Source organism: Vigna umbellata, chromosome 8, assembly GCF_029865625.1.
Source record: "Vigna umbellata cultivar VRB3 chromosome 8, Vumbellata_1.0, whole genome shotgun sequence".
Taxonomy (NCBI): domain Eukaryota; kingdom Viridiplantae; phylum Streptophyta; class Magnoliopsida; order Fabales; family Fabaceae; genus Vigna; species Vigna umbellata.
The window spans coordinates 47,305,974-47,328,667 of NC_142172.1; the positions used below are offsets into that span (position 1 = coordinate 47,305,974).

General features: G+C 32.6%; 3 protein-coding genes across 5 annotated transcripts; 1 reads left to right on the top strand and 2 right to left on the bottom strand.

The window, feature by feature from the left end:
• Positions 1 to 38: 38 nt before the first annotated feature.
• Positions 39 to 3,162, top strand: AMS (basic helix-loop-helix (bHLH) DNA-binding superfamily protein). The gene is made up of 8 exons (XM_047324618.2): positions 39 to 190; positions 676 to 822; positions 895 to 1,077; positions 1,170 to 1,248; positions 1,365 to 1,433; positions 1,546 to 2,463; positions 2,590 to 2,766; positions 2,847 to 3,162. The coding sequence occupies exons 2-8, from the start codon at positions 722 to 724 to the stop codon at positions 3,012 to 3,014; spliced, it is 1,695 nt and encodes a 564-aa protein (XP_047180574.1). The 5' UTR covers positions 39 to 190; positions 676 to 721; the 3' UTR covers positions 3,015 to 3,162.
• A 2,584-nt stretch (positions 3,163 to 5,746) lies between these two features.
• On the bottom strand, positions 5,747 to 14,492 carry UBC23 (ubiquitin-conjugating enzyme 23). Of its 3 annotated transcripts, none has more exons than XR_007029604.2 (9): positions 14,333 to 14,492; positions 11,461 to 13,512; positions 9,667 to 9,804; positions 8,807 to 9,259; positions 7,717 to 7,783; positions 7,498 to 7,637; positions 7,019 to 7,330; positions 6,242 to 6,569; positions 5,747 to 6,154 (listed from the first exon to the last, which is right to left on the bottom strand). XR_007029604.2 is itself a non-coding variant. In XM_047324626.2 (8 exons), the coding sequence occupies exons 1-8, from the start codon at positions 14,357 to 14,359 to the stop codon at positions 6,318 to 6,320; spliced, it is 3,441 nt and encodes a 1,146-aa protein (XP_047180582.2). In that variant the 5' UTR covers positions 14,360 to 14,492; the 3' UTR covers positions 5,747 to 6,317. The 3 variants fall into 3 exon arrangements, 1 of the variants encoding a protein (XP_047180582.2); XR_007029605.2 differs by having other exon boundaries at positions 5,747 to 6,170; XM_047324626.2 differs by having other exon boundaries at positions 5,747 to 6,569.
• A 1,032-nt stretch (positions 14,493 to 15,524) lies between these two features.
• LOC124847190 (monooxygenase 2-like) lies at positions 15,525 to 18,069 on the bottom strand. Its single transcript, XM_047324625.2, has 6 exons — positions 17,806 to 18,069; positions 17,578 to 17,724; positions 17,145 to 17,213; positions 16,590 to 16,755; positions 16,287 to 16,515; positions 15,525 to 16,189 (listed from the first exon to the last, which is right to left on the bottom strand). The coding sequence occupies exons 1-6, from the start codon at positions 17,883 to 17,885 to the stop codon at positions 15,657 to 15,659; spliced, it is 1,224 nt and encodes a 407-aa protein (XP_047180581.2). The 5' UTR covers positions 17,886 to 18,069; the 3' UTR covers positions 15,525 to 15,656.
• Positions 18,070 to 22,694: the final 4,625 nt, after the last annotated feature.

Sequence of the window (22,694 nt, forward strand, 5' to 3'; positions counted from 1 at the left end):
AAAAAGATATTGTTATCAAATAAACAAGGAAAGTACCAGGTGTGTGCTTTCAATGTTGTCTGCATCTTCCTTTTCTTCCTAGCCATCATCATTTGCACAAGGAACTTTGCTTCTGCTCTTGGTTTGCTGAGATGGATATATGATTCAAATTTGTGGCATGACAGTGCAGTTAACTGTTGCTATCAACTAAGTGTGTATGGATATCAGTTTTTGTTTCAATTTTTCTCTTAGCTTTTCTTGTTTTTAGTCAAAGGATCAAGTAACATACATAGTCACTTTGCTTTTGAGAACTAAAACAAGAAGTTTTACTATCATCATCTAGGTTTATATATCTCATTCATTTTCCATTTATATGTGGTATCTGCGTGGATGCATGTGGCTATATATAAGCATATATCGAGTGACGTACTTGAAGGGAACAAATCATAACCATAAAATTAAAATGAATGATTAAATCATCTTGACCGTGATGTAATGTTGTAAAACTAAGATTAACTTTCTCAACTCCTGTGATGTTCTGACATAGATATGCATTTTACATATATATCACATTATCATATAATTAACACATGTTTATTTTTTTTATCTGTACGAGAATATAGTACATAAGACACAAGTCAATTCGATATCTGACAAACACTCTTGATTGGTTTGTACCTCGGTTGTGTCGGCTAGCCAGAGGTGTTCTGAGAATCGGTTGGCACTGATTGAAGAAGGTGACATGAACATCATCATGCAAAACTTGGTGGAAAGACTAAGATCCCTTGTGGGTTTGAACGGATGGGATTACTGTATCTACTGGAAATTGAGTGAAGACGAAAGGTTACACATGATTATCTGATTATTCTTCTTTTCTCTTTCTCTTGTCGCGTTCCATTATAATGCTTGCTATAGGTTTCTGGAGTGGTTGGGTTGCTGTTGTGGTGGCACCGAAAGCAACAAAAATGGTGGTGAAGAACATCTTTTCCCTGTGTCTTCTGTGGTTTCATGCAGGGATACCACTTATCCACACCCCAGAACAAAGCCCTGTGATCTTCTTTCCCAACTTTCCACTTCCATACCCATAGATAATTCTGGGTCTGTATATTTTCTAGTTATAAGATTCCAATACTCCCCTTCCCTTTATCTATGGTGTTCTGTATTCTTACCCCGTATACAACAATCAACAGGATTTATACACAGACCCTATTAACAAACCAACCCAGTTGGGTGAACTATTCCAATAGCTTGGATTCAAGCATTTTGGATGTAAGTCAATTTTTTTATTTATTTTCATTTCATTTGTGGAATGCCAAAGGAGTTTACTTTTTCCATCTAAATTCATACATATTGAGTTTGTATGTATATGGTAATTTAATTTGCAGGAAACAATGGGGACCCAGGTTTTGATTTCAGCGCCAGGTGGACTAATTGAGCTGTTTGTAACCAAACAAGTACTGTCATATCATATAACATATAACTTATGTGTTCTTGTAGGTAGCATTCATAGAATGTATAAATAGATTAATTTTCTCCTCTCTATATATATGTGTGTGGGTGTAAAAGGTGGCCGAAGATCATCAAGTAATAGATTTTGTCAAAAGCCAGTGCATTGAAGCTGTGAACCACTCAATGAGCTTCAACATTGACGTGAATTCAATGAGCAACATGCAACAAAACCCACTTTTAGGCGATGAAAACGAAGGGAACAACAGCAGGAACACTCATTTCCACCCTTCGGATGTGATGACCATGGACCACCGCATCGGGCTGTGCAGTTCTCCACTGAACTTCATGCAGCAGTTCAACTACAATCAGCTGAACAGAATGAAGAGCGATGCCTTTTCTGAAGAATACCAAGGTTCCTTCTTTCATGACAAGCAAACAAACCCCGAAGACGAGCATGACAACACGTATCAGAAAAGCCTCATGACGACAGATTCACAGTACATGGAGTCTCTGGAAGCAAAAGAGAAGCAAGAGGAGGACAAGGAGTTGCTGAAACATGTTGTTGCTCGATCGGATTCAATGTCAGATTGCAGTGAGCAGAACGAAGAAGAGGAAGATGGAAAGTATAGGAGGAGGAATGGGAAAGGGAATCAATCCAAGAACCTGATGGCCGAGAGGAAGAGAAGGAAGAAGCTGAATGACAGGTTATACAAGCTTCGTTCTTTGGTTCCACGGATCTCAAAGTTGGACAGGGCCTCAATCCTCGGAGATGCTATTGAATACGTAAAGGATTTGCAGAAGCAAGTGAAGGAGCTGCAAGATGAGCTTGAGGAGAATGCAGACACCGAAAGCAACTGCATCAATGGAAATAATGACAACAATAATAATCAATATGTGGGTGTAGGTGAACTATGTCCAAACTCTGAACCTATTAAGGGCCAATCTGGGTTGCATGTGGGTACCTCAGGGAATGGCTATGTATACAAACAAAAGGAGGATGCAGCATTGATTGAGAAGCAAACCCAGCAAATGGAGGTACGTACCTGTATATACTACAAAAGCCCACTTCAATAGTATGCATAAGATCATTACTTTATATATATTATCATGTTATAGTTTAGAGTTTTGGATATATAATTGTAAGATTTTGGTACATTGCAGCCGCAGGTGGAAGTGGCTCTGATAGATGGGAATGAGTATTTTGTGAAGGTATTCTGTGAACACAGGCCTGGTGGGTTTGTGAAATTGATGGAGTCGTTGAACACTATTGGCATGGACGTGGTGCATGCCACGGTAACCAGCCACAAGGGTCTGGTGTCAAATGTTTTTGAAGTCGAGGTAACTTAACATGTTTTCTTGTATCATGTTGACCAGAAAAAAAAAACATGGTAATTATTCTGTTTTTGAATGTTGAACAGAAAAAAGACAATGAAACTGTCGAAGCCGAAGATGTAAGAGAGTCGCTGCTGGAGCTGACGCGGAACCGTTACAGAGGATGGAGTCATGAGGTGACACCTACGTCGGAAAATGCTGTCGGAAGGGATCAACACCAGATACCATCCTTTTCCCACCATTTTCATACTTAGCTTCTTTATATTAAGTCTTTTTCTCATAAACTTTCTTATTCAAATTTTGAATAACCTTTCATCAATTGTACTGATGCAAACTTGTATAAACTTTGATCACTATACTATATTATAATACAAATATTGATTATTCTAGTTTTTTATGAAACATTGGTAGATGCAAGAAGTGTTATGTCAATGTATTGCTGATGGTGGAATTGATTTCCACATATTATAGTTTGTGAGAGTGGTTGAAATGCTGCTGATAACTTAAGAATTTATAAATGGTTTGTCGAGACTGATGAGTCAATTGTATTTGGTGAAATGACAGCGAATTCTTTTTAAAACTAACAACCAAAAATGTTTTCCAACAACTTATGATGGTAGGTGTCATGTTCTGAAAAAATGACAAGGACTTTGACAACTCTATCTACTTTCTCTCCAATTTTGTCATCTAACAGACTTTTATTACTCTAAAGTAGTGTTATTTAATGTAAGCAGCGAATTATCATTGCAGTCTAATTATGTTGTTTTAGAAAAAATAGCATTATTTTCTTACCTAAATAAGAGTTAGTCCGAATACACATTAACACTTCTCTGTGGTTGCGATAAGGTTGATCAGTTCTCCACCTAAACCCTAATAATGAATAAAGTAAGAGAAATTGGTGAATCCAATTTAACTGCTAGTTCATGCAGCTTGCCTTTGATTTGTTTATACAATTTAATTTAGTGGTGGAGGCAACTTGAATAACTAAAAACAAAATCAAAAGTTTGATGGATTTTTAAGAAAATTCAATAAACATAAGGTAAACTCACAATAAATTTTATACTACCTTTAACCCCAAAAGATATTAATTTATGAATTTTTTTATATAATATTATGAATAAATTTTATACTACCTTTATACAATGCGAGACTTAAACATAAAGAATTCACTGTAAATATTTAATAATAATGAATCTGAATTAAATCAACAGAATTTGATATTATCTTCAACTTAAAAACTTTAAAATAATGAATTTAATTTTTTTTTATATAATGTTTGACTTTCTAATGTTTATTCAATTTAAGATTTAAATTTATATTTATATTTCTATCAAATTTCTTAAATCTCTACTAGACTTTGTAACACCTCAGTTTACAAAGCATTCATTTTTTAATTATCTGACTTAAATTTGATTTGATTCCTATTGGTTGTTCTTTTCTTTTAGAGTTTTTCTTTTAATTGTAATTTTATTATTTTAATTTTTCCCATACATTTTTCCTTTATTAATTGTTTATTTTATCCCTTAATAAACAAATTTAATTTATCCACTTAAGCAATGCTTGATGGACATATTAGAATGGTATAGAATGCGTCGTACATAAAACATTTTAACTTTATTTTTTGTCCAATGCGAAATTAAAATTAATTTTTATTTTAAATTTTGATATATTTTAGTTTTCAAATTTTAAAAATAATAAACACAATCATTTTAATTTAATGACGTTAAATTTTGTTGTTGTATCAAATATATTTTATACTAACATAATACATAAAAGTAAAATTTTTGACAAACGAATTTCAATTCCACATCACAGTTGAAAATTTAAAAACATAATTAATCCTTCCTATTATATACTCATTTTATTATTTATAAAGAAACTACTTGTCATAAATAATAATTATCCTAATCAACTCTTTAATTATAATATCATAAAAATTAATAAAATAATACTTTTATAATTTTTTCTTTATTAATTCATTATACCTTTAATATGAATTTTAATAATAATTTTATTTTAATAAATATTATGATACCTCAATTTTTTAATTATGTTATTTTCTATTGTCAAACAAATTAGATGCAGAAACACTTAGATGCATTTGTTTCCACTTGTAATCTCTATCAATATATAAATAGAATTCTCAATTTATTGCATACATTTCAAATTCCTATTTTATCCTAAATTATATTTTATAATAAAAAAAAGTATAAAACTAAAAATAAATTAAAAAAGGATACCTTCATTTGATACACACATCTTGTATTTCCATTTCACTCTTAATTGTTTTTAAAATTAAAAAAAATACACACTCTACACAAACCTGTGATTGCTTCTTTCGTATTGATTTCATCGAAATTAGTAGGCATATATATATAAAGATCATACATATATTTTATTTGATAAATGTGTAAGATTTAAATTAATATAATTACTAAATTTGGACTCATTAAAATAAGATAGTAGAATAAAGAATTAGTGCACATTTGTTTAATTAAACACACCACAATTGAACTAGTAAAACGTAAAGGATATTGAATTGTTTATATCGATTACTTCCAAAAATCTGGCATCTTACAAGTTAAATCTAATACTATCTATATGTTTATACACACGTTTTTCTTAACTCAAGTATTAAAACCGTGAGGAAGCCAACAAAATTTTAAAAAGAAAGCCAAATGCAAACAATTTTACTGCTATGCGATCTCTGTAGACATTGAAAGTTTTCTATTCTCATTATGAGGAGGCATGCAAACAGTTTGCAGACAAAAAAACAATAGAGGCAGAGATGAAAAGGAGAAAAGAAATCCAGGAACAAAATTATCAAGATACGTTAAGGATAAAAGAAATTAAAGTACTTTGGTTTTTATGCGATGCAAAGGATGCATCTTAAATGGTCAAAGAAATATTACTTCCTTTGTCCCAAGTAGGGATTCAGCAAAAACACTAAATGCAAAGAAATGCCAAGGCACAAAAACACCAAGTGTCCATTACAAAAGAGGAGGGGCTTCTTCAACTATATTCAATTCATCGTATCTTCGGAAACAGAAGGTAAATCAATCAATCAATCAATCCAAGACAATCAAATTCTTTAAAATACCTGTGAAAATCCAACTCCGATTCCCACCACCCTCTCCCCATATATAAAACAACGACAACGAAAGCCGTATCTCACTAAGGGAAGTTGGTTGCATGGATCACACGATGCCATTTGGCTCGCTTAATCCCAGATATAAAAGAAATAAAAAAATGTAAACAGTTTACAAGTTAGTAACCAAGATTTCTTCCCCTATTACAGCTGATCAAAATCAAGAGGATATCCAGCCTGCTCTATCAGTAGTTGCTTCTCTCTCAATGTAAATATAACTCCCACCACTTATGTTCCTTCAAGCTCCTAGAAGTAAATTGATCTTTTAAAGGAAAATTAATGGGCATAAATGGTAGAAATCAAAACAATGACAACCTTTACACTTTTTTGTACCTTCAAATATTTTAAAGTTGGGCAGAGCCAGCAAACCAAGTTGGCTTTACGGAAGTAATGTATCACCATAATTTCGCTACAAATCTTTGAGATGCCTAAATTCCTCGCAATCAGCTCCAACCTCACTAAGTGACGAGAAAAGCTTTGGCACTATCTTGGCTAACATCAACTTGAAACCCACAGAGGTTGAATTCTGAACGCTTTTTTCACTAACGGAGGCATCTCTAGTCAAAGAGCCAATCAAGCAACCTTTCATATATGCATCACAAGCCTTAAGGATGTTATGGCCCCTCCTCCTAAAATGTTCTTTGACAAGCACTTCAAAATCCTAGAGTCAAATACACCTCACACAGCTCAGAATCAATTAACAGTTGTCTCAACAACTACTAGAGTACACGTGAACTAATGCCAATGAAACATGTAAATGTTGCAATTACTTAAAAACAAATTCATTAGCTCATTGAAATAATCATATTTTTTTTTCAAAGCTCTCCTAGGAAATTAGCAACAACAAAAAACATACATTCCCAAAATAAGCTAATCAAAACATGTAAGTTCAACAAAATACCCCTCTGCTTCTTTGTTAACCCTGTTATTAACCTTTTCAAAGAGTTTCAGTTTTCTTTAACGATACACCAACTGTATACACCCTCAGTCTACAAAAACCAAGTATGCACAATGTAATAGTGCTTTAACTAATTAACTATCCATGATAAAATATGAACAGTTCAATAAAATGGATAGGACAAAATAAAATATTTTTATCGTTGTACATACCTTGGGGGGTTTCCTCATAAGATACATCATAGTCTTGCAATTAAGTAAAAAGGTATTCTCATTGTATGACAATGAATTCTTCTCTCCTTCGGCTGTCCCAATCTGCTTATCATACCCAGCTTCATTGAAGTAAGGCTTAGAATTGAGTACTAAACCTTGAAGTGAAACCAGGACTTGAAGTATGCTAGAGGATTTTGGATCCCATACTTCATTTCCTCTGCCTGTCCATGTATTCAGAAGGCTAAGGCAAACCTTCCCTTCCTCATACAAATTAGGGTTAATTCGCCAGCCACCAGAATGATAGTATGCAGACTGCATATCATTTGACATCCAGATAAACATAGAAAAGGCATGAGATATATCTCATTTGGATTAAATATATACAAATTGAATGTCATTGACTTTTAACTATCTTCACTTTCTTTAGTGGGAGCATATTAAATTGGACAGCAATACATCTTCAAGATAAAATTCCTTACCGGTGGAACATCAGGGTATTCTGGCGGAAGGTGAAAATCAAAGAAAAAGAGTCCATCTTGGTAAGGGGTTCCATATGGCCCTACAATAACTGCTCTCAAGAGATCCATTCTATCTTCATAAACTCGTACATAGATTTCCTCTGTCAAAATGTTTCAAACAATTACAGTTACTAAGATGGGTGTACAGCTCACTAATACAAAACTTAGATGATCACTGACCAGGAAGGTTATTCTGCAGTATGTTCCAATCTTGTTGCACTTTCTTTAACCATTTCCTGTTGTTACTCTGAAAGCAGATAGAAATAATCTAGTGATTGCAGTATAATACAAGAAAGGAAACCAAATACAAAAGGAGAAAGCTAACATTTGAATAGATGTGTGCACATTCACATGTTTGATGCTTCTATTGATAACACTGTCGATACCTGGTTAGCTAAATATAAGAACCTAATCTACGTTAATACTAAACTATAGTGATTAGACTAAAATATACAGGCCTGTGCATGCAAATTAAAACATGTTGGTAAATAAATGTTTATAAAAAATATATACCCATTTTATTTTACAAAAGACTATTATTAGAAACCTTGGACAAAACTCAATTCCTTTCTTTTATCATCTTAAATTTAAAGATATTAGTACAATTTCGAATTTATATATTTATTTAAGAAAATAATTCAACTTATTTTTACTCTCCCAAAATTTTCCTTTTATTTCACAACCGTTGTTCCCCTATATCGGGTCTGTGTAAAGCTCCCAGAATTATGCCAATTGCGATATGCCAATTGCGATGGTGATTGCAATTTTTTAGAAACATTTGCAAAAGGTTGGCAGCCACATAAAGTATTGCCATACAATACAAAGTGATTTCCATCTAAAGTGAAGTCTATCTCCAGGCCCATTCCATATGTGCACCTAAATTTTGAAATTGGAACAGATGTACACCAAGTTTGAATATGATGTACTGCAGTGGGTTATTTTACAATCTATTTCTTTTCTTTCTACTTCATATTTTCTATGCTCTTGTCAGTCGAATTGTTTTGTTCTTTGCTACAAGAGAACATACAAATAAAAGGAAAGGAAGGACTAGGAGAGAGGAGAGAGTAATTCAAGAAATTAGTACTTCTAAAATAGATAATACATTTTAAACTACATTATTACCGTTGAATTTGATCTCTTTCAAAAAGGAGTTGGCGTTTTGGTCAAAACAAATGGTATATTAACATATCCCCTAATATACAATAAACATGAAGTACTTTTTCATTATTCCTTTTTCCTAATCTTATTAGAAATAAGGCAGCAGCAGTACCTGTCCATTTGCACCAATAAAATAGTGGTCTGATGGATCTTGAGTTATGTCAAAATGATTCAAACTGCAACTCCCATTATCACAACTTGCAAGAGCATCTTCCTTTTTCAAGCCATAGAGGGTGTCACATGCTTCCACAGTTTCAGTTGCTTCCGACGCAACCTCCTCATATCTTCCATTCTTACTGCCTGAAGTATCACCATTAATGGGAATAAGTCTCTGCGAACTAGACTCATCATTAACTACTGGTGATGGATGTTCATGTCCAGCTTTTATCTGCATGTCAATAGAATCCAAGTTCCTTGGGCCCCTTGAGAATATTCCACTGGCAATTCTAGTGACAAACCGAAATGCTGCTAGGGGAACAGAAAGTGCGGCAGCCCTACCAAAATCATTCTCTCCACTTTCTTCTGTCTCAGACGTAACACTGCTTGAATTTTCCCTCTGAATATCCTGCATGTCATAATATATATATATATATAATTTAAAAAACGGGATAATAACTACATTTTTTGGTAGGCAGATAGGATGTCTATCACAACTTTCAATGACCTTTTGAAATGAGATAATGATCACAATCACTTAAACTGAAATATTAAACAGACAATTGGTATTAGATGCATTGCTGCTTGACTGCATAAAGCCAAGAAGAAAAAGAAGTGAAGGCTGTGAAATGAAAACAGCAAAAGTTTCCAAGATTGGGAAATCACAGTTTACTTATTTTAGATCTTTTATTAATAAGTGGAAGCAACTCTAGATAAGGATCAAATGAAAGTTTTTTCCAGTAGGCTTCGTCTCAGAAAGAAACAAAGTTGAAAGTTGGTAAGAATCATGGTCCAGGTCAAAAAACAGAAACAAACCTCTCTGGAATCCTCTAGGACTTCCATTTCATCATCATTAACAGTTTCCCAGCTAGCAGCATCACTTACTTCACTCCCAGCAGCAATTGATTCATCATCATCATCTCGACCAACCACATAGATTGCTTGGGGTCCAACCTGAAAGTAAAGTAAACCATTGCAGTTCAAATGGAAAAAAACGTATTATCAGACATGAAATACCTTAGAATATAAAGTTGATATATATGTATTCCGACCTCAATCTTTTATTTTGACTAAAATAAATTCCGGTAGTTTATGACTAAAATACGCTCATGTACCAATCAATCTTTTATTATAATTATAATATTTTGACTTCAATAAACAATTTCTGAATTTTTTTATCTATCTGGTCTATTGAATGTCTTGGTACATATAGGACACCTTTGAAGAATTTATTCACAGCTTATTTGAGATTATCAGATGCATAACCACTTGTGAAAGTGCTTGAAAGAACTTTCACTAATAGATTATATGTCCATAAGCTATTTTCATCTTATTTTAATAAGCTCTTCAAGATCATATTTATAAATTCAGTTTTAGCTTATAAGGAAGCATTTTGATCATATTTCTTCTCAGGGTTCTAAACAGCAGACTATAGTGGTGTAGCAAGGTGGAATGGTCCCTGGCCACTTCAAGGACCATTGCAGCTAGCAGTTCACTGTAGCACCTGTCAGAGGCAAAGTAGCAGTTGTAATGGCTAGGATAGCAGCACTGTCTCTTAATTCCAAAAAAGCACTCTAAACACTAATGTTAGGGCTTGTTTGAAGGGGAAACTTTATAGATTTCAATTTCTACAACAATATTTTGCTTATAAAAGCAATGAAAGAGCTGTCCTTTCTCACTTTCATTCTCAACCAACCAACCCTTGTTTCCATGTATGACATTACTCGACCACAATTATCTCTCTGCCAAGCACTCGGACAACTGGTTTCTCTTTTCTAGCTAATTGCTTCACTCTATCTCTACCTGTGTTTTCTATTTGATGATTGGTTTCTCTACCTCTGTTTACTCTTTATATTATTATTCTGACTCATTATTCTTTTTGTGAATTTTAATCAATTTATTTGTAGTTATCCTACCATCCACTCTAGCAATTCTGGGGACAGCCACTATGCGTGCCTATCAAGGATTTAAAACAATGTTTCTTCTTTGATTATGAAAACAATTTATGTATAAGTGCCTAGTCGCCTAAATGATAAACACTTATTCAATAACTCTTAATTCAGTTTGCCGGAGTGGATCCTTAATCGATGTTTGTTTCAGGGTTTTGGCAATATTTTTTACTTCTTGGGGACTCATTAGGCTATATTACAATGGTGGATTAGAAAGCAGAGGTCCTAAACATTTAAGTTTACTTGATCCTCAAGTTTGAATGCTCCCTCGAATTCAGTGAAGTATATACCCAATAAACATCTCAAAGCAAAATTCTAATATATTTCCCAAATTTTCACAAAAGACCACCTGTAGATTACTCTTCAGAGCAATAGAAAGGAACCTTCGCTAATTGTAAGTATATTGTTTAAAGTACTTGTAAAAGTAAAGCACACAGTAGAATATTTTAGTGACAAAGATATTAAAGACATCCTAAACCTTATAATTAATTATAGAACATTTAAATTTTCACCAGGCATTAAAATAATTGAAGCAGTTCTTCAGTTTGAATTGACTAAAATAAGATGCAATATGTGTATATGTGTGTGTGTGTGTGTGTGTGTGTAGGGAGGGAGAGAAAGAGAGATAGAGAATAGCAGGAAATAACAAAAATGAGCATACCGTTGACACCATCCCATCAGCCCAAGTAACTTCAATATCACCATTCTTAAGGCCAGTTATATTTCCAACCCAAGAGAGATCAGAAAATTGCATAGAAGTATCACTAGATGCATTTTCTACTCTATTAGCATCAGATTGGATTTTTGCTTCCTTTTTAATCCCACAGTCTTCAGTTTTCTGCTCTGATTTCTCAGTGGACTCCTCAACAGAAGCTGTTTCTAAATGTGCAGACACAGGTGTCAGGCGAACAACCACATCCCCATAGCAGTAATCATAATCTGGATGGCCCTCTAGCTCATACACACTTACAACTTCTTCATTGTCAAACTCTCGAGGATCTTCTGCCCTAGCAACCTTTTTTAACCACCTCACACAAGCTGTCCGCTCCTTAGCATTAACACTTCTCACCACCCCAACTCGCCTAGCTTCAGAAATATCATTATCATCATCGGAGGTCTTCTCTACCACATATTGTTCTGAAACAAATTCATGGTCACCAGGATTATCTATAGGAATTAAACTTGTAGAATTCAGTTCATGCCCTATTGTTCCATCCTGCCATGCAACATCAACTTTTGTTCTTGTGTTGGCAATCAAAAGAGCTTTCTCAAAACTTTCCTCTTTCTTTCGGGCCCTCTTTTCTTTCCTGATGACAACTTTCCTAATTTTCTTGCGGTGAAGAGGCCAAGCTTCATGGACAGGTTCCTTTGATACGGAGATAGAACTGCAGCATGAGCTAGAATCACGTGAAGGATTACTTTTCTCATGTCCATCCTTCCCTTGCAAAGTATCAGCTGGATCAAGCTCCATGGTATCCTTATTCCCATTTGTTTCCTCAACAGTAGCTTCTTCTGAATCACACCCACTTCCTGTCTGATTAGAATCTAATTCAGTGTTAGCAGAATCGTTAAGTTCCAATTTTGACATGCCTTTGTCCATGGAAGCTGAGGATGACAGTACTGATGAGGGTAAGAGACACCAGTCACCCAATTGCCAATTTGCATGAGCAAAACAAGACAACAATTTTAAGTTTTTTGGACTCTGCTCCTCGGCTGGGGCAGTAGAAGAGTATGGCCCATAACCTGCCGATGCTATCCAATAAACAAATACTGATCCAACTGTAACTTTAGTTACTGTACCTTCTAACCTATTAGCTTTCCACAAGCCAGACAGCCATCTTGAATTCTTGAAAACTGATGAGGAGCTCGCCCTTACCCGCTGCCCTGGGTAATAGGGAAAATGCCCATCTTCAACAATATTCTTAGAAATTGGTTTAAGATTCAATGGATCTGCTTTCGAAACTTTACAAACTGAACCATCATCAAATAAGACAGTTACATTATCCAAAACATCATCGACTCTGCCTAGCCAAGGCCCATGCACCACATAATCACCAACAGTGAAATCCCTAATACGCTGTATGTTTTTTGACGAGACATCTTTTATTATAGAGCCATCATGGGACAACAGATCCACACATATATTGACATCAACCACCACACCCACTTGCCCAGTAGGGTCTGAAGCCGCAGCAACAAAATCACCATGCAAAAATCCACGATCAACAACTTCAACGTCGTGGAAATTTTGAGTGGATTCAGATTCGTCCATCCACAGTACACGCAACTGGTCAGCCAGAAGTGCATCGGTTTTACAATGCCCAGCAGAAACATTACTTTCAGAATTCCTGCTAGCATTATTACTATCATCGCCTTCCTCACCATCACCATCACCATCATCATCCTCACTATCATTCTCGTCATCAGTAATACTGCTATCTGAATCTGAATCTGAATCACCAGCAACTTCTGTCACAATCCCAATCATGCCACTGGTAATATTTTTCACAACATCTTGTCTATAGATATGTGATGTATTACTTTTCTTAAAAAAAATAACACCCGATTCATTAACTGCACTACTTTCAGTATTTACACATGGATTGCTATTGGCAGACTCACTGGGATGAGCACCTTGGTTCGAAGCACTACTAGCACAAGCATTTTCAGCAGGCTCGTCTTCCGCAAGCGCTTCATGTCGTTGAACCCCCATCTAAAATCATAACATGCCAATGTGAATAGATTGTCATTTAAATTTTGTTATTCACCTAAAATTCAGCACTAGAAACAAATAAACAGTGGGAATCTGTGGAAAAAAGCTCTATGTATACAGTAGAGAGCTCTCAAAAGCACTTATAGTCTGAATCTAAACAAACCCTTTATGGTTTACTAAGTAGATAGGGCAAAATCTATGTTTCAGCTAAATAGTAACAAATGTGAATATTTAAAACACATTTGAACAAAATGGTTCAAAAAAATTCGGTGCCAAGAAACAAAATGTAACATTATGCCAAAAAAAAAAAGAAGAAAAAAAAAGAAAACCACATTGGCCCCCCGACTGCCATCAACACGACCACAATAAAAAAGGTACTGAATCTGAAATCACACGCGGAATCAAACAAAAACACGGTTCTGCTGCCAATCGCAATCCAGTTTACGAATTCAAATTCGCACGCAGAGGACCTAATCAATAAACCCTTTGAGCTCAATCAGACAGCGTCAAATTAGCAGTATCCAAAACCAAAATAAAAATCAACAGCAAAACGCGTATTGATATACCCTAAGGCAGCTCAAACATTGAAATGAATGAAAACAAAGAGCGCAAAGCACGCAGCCAAGTTGATCGAAAATGGAAAGAGAAAAAAGAAAACAGAAGAAAGAACCAAGAAATGAGCTACGGTTGAAGCTTGTATCGGTGCCCCTAGAGGTTAATCATTTGAGGAACAAATTAAAAGATAGAGAAACGAAGAGCGACGCTTAGCATCAAATTGAAAAGAGAGGAGAAAGAAAATCCGCAGTGGTTGGAAGCATACCTTGCGAAAAACAACAGGTTTGGGCATCAGATGAAGACGACGACGATGAGGAAGAAGAATATGGGAAGGACTCTGCACACAGGAACGAGTATTTGTTGCATAAATGGGGGTAATTTCGTCGTTTCAGAGCGGTAGAGTCTGCTTCCATATCCAGCTATCTGTCAACCCCATCATCACCGTTCGTTCTGAAGACCAGATCAAAACTATTCAGATTTCATTTCTTACCTTCTTTCTTTTTTACTGCAAAAAGATCTACTTTATTTATAAATTTAAACTCAGACATATTAATAAATCCAAGTAACCGAAAATTCAAATACAAATAATTGTAAATTTAAGAATATCTATGTTAAATTTCCATTATCTATGTTCATAAAGATAATAGATATTTCTCCCAAAGAAATAATTTTTAAATATAAATAATTTCTTTCTCGTATAAAGACCTATTTTCCCCGACTTTTTTAATACCTTTTAAATCGAACAAATAGAAAAGACAAACTAAAACATATTTACAAATATTTATTTAATTACAATATTTAATATTGACTTAAATTATTTAAAAAATAAATAAAAATACCAACTGTGAATAATGTAACTATTTCCCTCCTGTTAGCAAAAACGAAAAAAGACCTTTGGTTCCGAAGCAAAGTGATGAAAATGCGAATTTAGGTGGTGCAAGTTTGAGAATGCTGAACATTGTTTCCAAAGTAGTCTTTCATTCCAAGAAAATGTCTAATTTTATTGCCTAACGTAAGGTATACATTGATTTAGGTCAAGTCACGCAAGCTTTATCTCTTGCTTTTCTTCCCCTTTTCAAATTCAATAATCCTTTTCTTCTTCATCTTTTATATACTAAAATTAGACTAGATTTATCAAGATTGGATTTATATATTATATATTTTGTATAGATAAAAAAATCTAAAAATTTATTTTTTAAATGCCTTAAATAATGTGATCCATTTCATTCAAACTGATTGGATAATGTTGTGCTTGAAAATTCAAGTATGAGTCTAAGTTTCACATTGGATAGAAATGAGAAAGTAGAAAACTGTATAAAGACGAAAGGCTCATTAATTCATTATTTTTTTGGTAGAGAGTGATATCAATTCCTTTTATGGTTAAGCTTATATCTTACTGGTATTTGTGTTTCCTGTTAACCTCTCCATAAACCCAACAGTGATATCAGAGACAGGTTATTTGCAATGTATTTACTTAATATTAAGTTAAATATAAAAATTAACTCTTTTAATCAACATTGTTTTCATGTTTTTCTAAGCAGCACATTTCAATTCATAGAAATAGTTATTGGTAGGTACATTCCAACACCTTAATCAGAGGTGTTGAGTTTTCCACAGTCAAAATCCGACTTCTTCACCAGCAACTGAGCTAGGAAATGAGGCAAAACTTTGTCCCTCATATGTGCCAGAAATTTCAAATCACCTTGCAGAAGAAGCCCCAGAACATAAGACGTAACACTGATATCAATGTTTCTCCATCTTCTCTCTTTTGCATATTTCCTCAAGCAAGCTTCAATTTCTTTGTATTGCTCCTCAGTCTCACCCTTTTTGCAGAATGCCTGAGCTAAGTACCTGCCTAAGACAATCCCATCTTCCAAAGAACAACATCCACCTTGACCAAGATCAGGCGCCATCGGGTGATAAGCATCTCCAACAACACAAACATTGCCTTTGCTGATATTTCCTGACACAAGCTCCCACAGGTTTCTATATCTCAATGGAGATGTTAAGATATCTTCTGCTTCTGTTTTCTCTATAAAGCATCTCATATGACTTGGCATCTTCTCACACTTCTCCAACACCAATCGCTTCATTTTGCCTGGATTGTTCACTAGCTCCTTCTCTGCAACACAAGAGTTAAATATTACTATTTTGTTAAAAATCTTTCGTTTTACAATATTTCTCGCAGTAATCAGTAATCGGTAACACAAAGAATTCACCTTCAGTGGTGGGAGTCCAAGTAAAAAACCAATACACAGTAGTTTCATCACAAGGCAGAACACCCGATCGAAAGCCTTTTCCAAAGAAGTGCATGAAATTTGGCTGAAGGCCATGGTTGTTCATCAGCTTTATGTCACCCCTGATCACGTATCTCCCGGTAAAAGATGCCTCCTTGAAGCCCAGCCACTTCGCCACCACAGAGTTTATTCCATCACACCCAATCAATACCTGTTCAATTGCAAAAATCATCGACTAGAAACTGTTTGCACCCATTTCACAAGTTGCTTTTAACTGTCTGTTACCTTGGTTTTTATGGTTGTTCCATCAGCAAGATGCAGTATCTTGAAGAGGCCAGATTCTTGAATTGCAACAACCTTTGACGAGAACCTGATTGTCCCACTGGGAAGTTCGTTAGCAAGTGCTTCTATCATTAATTGTCTTCGAACACATCGAACTTCACCGTCTTCACTGCATCAATTGTATATGCATGTGAGTAAAATCAAAATCAATTAAGAAATTGGCCACAATCAGGCACTGATGTAACCTTTTGCCTTTTGGCCACAGTTACTATATATAATTTAATCGAAAAGCATACGAATCATTGGGAAGTTGGATCAAAAGAATAGCAAGTTGGAGCTGAAATGTCGGCATTAAATATGTATACAACAACTTTATTGATATTATTAATATTATCTTAGCATCTAACAAGTTTTTACATATATTTTATTTCTACTATTTTATCCTTGACTTCTATTATAAATTCAAAAGTTAATTTTTTAATAATTAAAATATTTCTAAAAGTGAGTTATTTCAAGTACTGTAAAAAAAAATCCTATAATTGATATAAATGTACTTACTGTTTTCCTGTGCCCATGAGGCACAAGCTTGAAGTTTGCTGCCCCATGCTCAAAGATGTTGTCACATTCCTGCATTTCAAATGTCCGCTGCTTTAGCTTGTGTTTTAGAGGAAAATTAACTTTGTTAGTTTGTACGCATTATAGTTATAAATATTTGAAATGAGTAATTCTGTATAATTAAACTTTTTAACTAATCCATAATTTTAATAAAGTAAATACCTAATATTTTCTTTTATATAATAAATAAAATTTCATAAAATAAAAATAATATATATTATTCGTATAGTTTATCTTCGTTCTGCATGCAAACTCAACCAGCTACTTTTTCAGCTTTTTGTATCTATTTGGTGTTGTCTCTTTCCTTTAAACTAAAAACATAGTTAAATAAATGCGTCTGTTAGAAGAAAACAACGATGTTAAAATATTTAGTTACTGTTGTAGTTGGAGATGTTGGTGACGAAGAATGTCTCCGACGCCAAGAGCATCCAAGGCTTTCCAAGCATTCGTCCATGTTGTTAAAGCAAACCCAGTCACCCTTAAACTATCCGAATATTCTAACACCAAACTTCTCACACCCAACCTGCAAATCTTACATTATTAAACTAATAACAAACATGGAAATGAATATAATAAAATCATGAATGTGAAGTGTTTTTTAAACCTGTGAAGTGCCAAGGATGTTGCAAGACCAGCAATTCCAGCTCCCACAATCACAATGTTTTCAACTACTGATGACTCCATTGTTACTTTCTTTTTTTCTTTCTTTTTTTCTTAAGCTTGCCAGATATGGTGTTTTTGCACTTTCTTCATTTATATAGAGAAAGGAAGGTGATGACAATAGATTCATTCACCTTTGAGCTACACGTATAATTCAGCCAGGTCACCATCCACTACAATATGGTCCAACGATCCTACGACTCAGTATTATATTTTTCTTCTGACATGTTTTTCTTGTTTTTTTTGCATGGTGAAGCATACAAATTAAACTTCATTTAATAAACACACGTCGAAAATCTTACATGATTTTTTCTAGTGTAAGAGTAATCATCATTTGAGACATCTTGTGAGTAAAATAATTTTAAAAGAGTGAACTTTTGTAATTTTTCAGAAAAAAGAAAATAAAAAATAAAAAATAAAAAAAATAATATCAAATAAAAGTAAAAAAAATTGTGTTAAATATATATATATATATATATATATATATATATATATATATATATATATATATATGTGTGTGTGTGTATATATATATATATATGACATTGATAGATCTTGTTATGTAGGTTCAATATACACACATATCCATAGATTTTCACATTGGTAAGATATTGTCTACTTTAGACTAAGTCCTCATGAATTTGCTTTTGGTATCACTTCAAAACACTTCTTACTAAGAGAGATATCTTATCTATATATAAATTCATGTTTATATCTTGTTTTACCTTATGTAAAACTTACACTTAACATTTACAATTTCATTATCCATACCAATTACGTTTATTTGTTTTTCAAAATTTACGTTAACATATTTGGACTGATTGATGGATTCAAAAGTATATAAAAATAAGAATATTAAAAAATATATTAATCGGTGTCCCCTAAAACTAAGTTGTCAAATATCTTAATTCTTAATCCATATGAGTGTATCCAAATTGTAAAAATGTTCAAAAGGGAAAAATGGAATCGTTATCGAAAAAGTAAAATGTTATTAATGAAAACTATAATTACAAAATATTAAAATAAAATTATTATAATGAATTGAAAACATCATTTTTCATAGGCTCCTGGTTAAACTTAGTATTTTTATATTTCAACAGGTCTAATTGTTCGCAGCAGACTGAATATTTAAATATGTCGTCCATATAAATTTACTCCACATAACTTCCCCATAAACTAAATTACAAAAAATATTCCTTCCATTCTGTCCTTCAACTTTTTATAATTTTTGTATTATTATGTAGTATTATTTATATGATTAAATATTTTTATTTGTTATTTCATTATTATCATATGTTTATAATTACAAATTTAGAATTTAATTTAAAATTTATTTATTAGTTAAGACTTATTTCAATATTTTTTTATGATATATTTCTTTATTTACTTGTAGTAAAAAATTATTACTTTTAAGTTTTTTAATTATTATATTTGTCGTAAGGCTTTATCATCTTAAGAAATTATAAATAAAATTTTAAATTACTTTTTAATTTTTCTAATTTATACCACCAACCCACAAGTCCATAAAGTTACAATTATGCAAGAGAAATCGGGGCAAGTCTTGTCAGAAACGGCAGACATTTTTTTCTTTCTGATTTAATGTCAAACCGGCCAAGCACAGGAGATTTAATATCATTGGCTTATTTATTTGTGTGTTAAATATATTTATACGTAAAGTCGAAATTCATTTTTATTTTAGATATATTTTAATTTTTAAATTTTAAAAAATAAATAAATATGATTTTTTAATTTAATAATGTTAACATTTTTTTATTTGTTGAAAGACATTTTAGACTGATATTAAAATTAGGACGTGGTATAAGTAACTTTAAATCAATATAAACTTGTTTAATATATCAAATAAATTTAATATAATTAAATTAAAAAATATATATTTATTAAATTTTTAAAACTAGTTGTCAACTATTTCTTTTCTTTTATTTTATATTTGTAATAAAAAAATTAACATAATTATTATTTTTGAAAAAAATTATTTAAATAATTATATTTAAGTTTTATAAATATAGTAAGAACTATATAATATTTAAATAAAAAATTTGATCATATGAAAAAAAAATAATCAAGTATATTTTTTATAAAAAAACTAATTAAAAATATATAATATTATTTTAATATTGATTTATTACATTAAAGTAATAAACTATAGAAAGTACAAATAATGACATGAATACTAATAAGTGCTAATGCTAATAATAATAATACTAATACCACCGCTAATAATAATACCAATAACAATATAATAATAATATTACGTTTAATGTTTTAGTATGTCTATTTTTTCGTCCAAAATTTTAAATACATCCTCTTATTTTCGGCATCTCAATTGAGTTCTTATTTTATGAAAATTGTATGAGTTAGACCCTTGTCGTTAAATTGGACCTAATAGTGTTAATGTATACTTGACGTGGCACGATGAACTATATTTTTAATTGACGTAGCTGAATGATGTGGATATTGGTTATTTTAAAATTAAAAAATTGAGAAAAATTTGGGATCTTTCTTTACAGCATGATCATCTTTAGCAATTTTATCTCCAGGATCCTTACTTGTATGCTCCATCATATCCTAATCGCAATCACCATCCCTTCTCTTATCATCCTTATTCCAATATCATCCTCTGTATCCGATCGAGGTACATTTGTAAGAAAATCATAATCACTCTTTAAATCAACATCGTCTTCCCCATTATTACTTATTTCTGCAACACTGATTGACAATCTTTAAAAGCCAGAAACAAACTAAGCTTAAAAAACAACAAGAACAAAATGAACTCTGATGTTGAAGCAACAACAAACATTTGATTATAATAGACGAAACCAAGAACTCAATCTATTACTTCTCTAAATAACCTAGCCCCAATCAGCTACGTGATCGTCGGAACCGCTGGTGTGATGCATATCGTAGGCCCCCACTCTCACCCAAAGCCTTTCTATTCTCGATCACCTCTGTTGAGCCATACCATAACAATGATGCACACACACCGTTTTTGTTTCTCTCTCTACCCAACACCACTTACCCACGTGCTCCATTTCCTCCAAGATTCAAACTTTCACACTTTGATGCAATGAGATGCTATAGATTTCAGGTGGGTACAAGGTTAAGAGGACTGTGAAGCAAGTGATGGAAGACGAAGCTTGCTTTTCTTAGTGCTTTGGAGAAACAAAAATAGGCGATGAAGGTTGGGCGAAGATGATGATGGTGATTTGGTTTCGCGACGACGATTTTGGCACGAGTTGCGTTTCTATGTTGTGGTTACAATTGGTGCTAATGGAGGCGACAATTCTATGACAGTGACACATGGTGTTGAGAAGTTGATGGTTGCGGCAAGGATGGTTAGTGAGACAATGGCGGTGGCTAGGGTTACAATGGTGGCACAAGGAAGGGAAAAGAAATTAGGGTTCTAGAGGTGGAAGCTGCAATTCCTAAAAAATTATAAATTACACATCACAATAATCTAATTACCATATATACCATGCCACATCATTTAAAATATTACTGTCAGCATAAACGACGTTTGTCCAATTTGACAACAAGCCTCTATTTGATTCAATTTTTTCAAAAACAACGACCCAGTTGAGACACAAAATAAGTAGGAAACCTATTTAAGATTCTGAACCAAAAAAAACATTAAACCATAATATTAATTCTACCACTATTACTATTACTAGTACTACTAATGTTAATGCTTATATGAATTCAAAAAATAATTTTAACAATATTATTAATACTAATTATAATATTAAAGTTGTAAAATTTTATAGGCACATTTATTACTTTAAAACATGTATATGACACACTCGCATACACGTGGGGTTTTTTTTTTAACATTAATTTGATTTTGTTAACTTTTAAATTTAATAAATAAATTATTTGTATTGTGTAATAAAACAACATTGTTATAATATTTAAAATTTATAATTAGAGATTTAACTATATTATATAATAATAAAATAATTAGAGTTTTGAATTATATTATGTGACAATGAAATGCGTATGCATGACTAATTGTAAAGTAAAATAGAGATATATTAAAAAAATACGATTATATAAAAAAAAACACGAAATTCATATTAAAAATTTTAAATAAAAATGCACGTTGATACATATATAAAGATATATTGAGAGATATTGATATATAGATAACAATAATAATATAATATTACTACCAATAATAATAATATTAATAATAATCATAATATTATTGTTAACCTTAATCTTAATATTAATAATAATAAGCCAACAATATTAATAATACTCTCTATACTATTAATAGTTATAATAATAATATTTGAAATAATAAAAAATAATATAATGATATTTATTATTATAAATATAATAACAAACAATAATAAGAATAATCAAAACAATAATAATAATAATAATAATAATAATAATAATATTATATTATGAGTGACATTTTTGCAAATATATTTTTGTGAATAAAATAATATAAAAAAATTGAATGACATTTTCGCATATCTAGCAAAATAATAGTGACATTTTGATAAACTGAGTAACAGTTGAGTGTAAAATAGCTAAATAACCAAGAAAATATATAGTGTCTGTTTCGGTAGATACTTTTAGGGACCGAGAGACTAACCTGCTGACGCGTCTGGGCCGCTCGCTCGCTTCCAAACTCCTCCTGTTGGCCGATCGGTGTTGGCGCAAACCGATCGGTCTCCTTCTTGACGAAGGGGATGTACCTGCAAAAGGTACTCCGACGCCCAAGTTAGGCGTGTGATTTGAAGAGCCTCGGCTCTTGGTTTAATATTTAGTGAATGGTTATCACTATTGAGTATTTGAGAGTCATGT

Bases quoted from the DNA above. Each gene is read 5' to 3' on its own strand.
- AMS (XM_047324618.2), top strand. From the start codon at position 722: ATGAACATCATCATGCAAAACTTGGTGGAAAGACTAAGATCCCTTGTG. The intron at 823-894 runs GTTACACATGAT...TGCTTGCTATAG, and splicing joins AAATTGAGTGAAGACGAAAG to GTTTCTGGAGTGGTTGGGTT. The intron at 1,434-1,545 runs GTACTGTCATAT...TGGGTGTAAAAG, and splicing joins AGCTGTTTGTAACCAAACAA to GTGGCCGAAGATCATCAAGT.
- UBC23 (XM_047324626.2), bottom strand. From the start codon at position 14,359: ATGCCCAAACCTGTTGTTTTTCGCAAG. The intron at 9,260-9,666 runs GTTTGTTTCTGT...TATGACATGCAG, and splicing joins TCCTAGAGGATTCCAGAGAG to GATATTCAGAGGGAAAATTC. The intron at 7,784-8,806 runs GTACTGCTGCTG...ATCTGCTTTCAG, and splicing joins TTATTGGTGCAAATGGACAG to AGTAACAACAGGAAATGGTT.
- LOC124847190 (XM_047324625.2), bottom strand. From the start codon at position 17,885: ATGGAGTCATCAGTAGTTGAAAACATTGTGATTGTGGGAGCTGGAATT. The intron at 16,516-16,589 runs GTAACAGACAGT...GCAATTGAACAG, and splicing joins GAACAACCATAAAAACCAAG to GTATTGATTGGGTGTGATGG. The intron at 16,190-16,286 runs GTGAATTCTTTG...CTTGTGTTGCAG, and splicing joins TTGGACTCCCACCACTGAAG to AGAAGGAGCTAGTGAACAAT.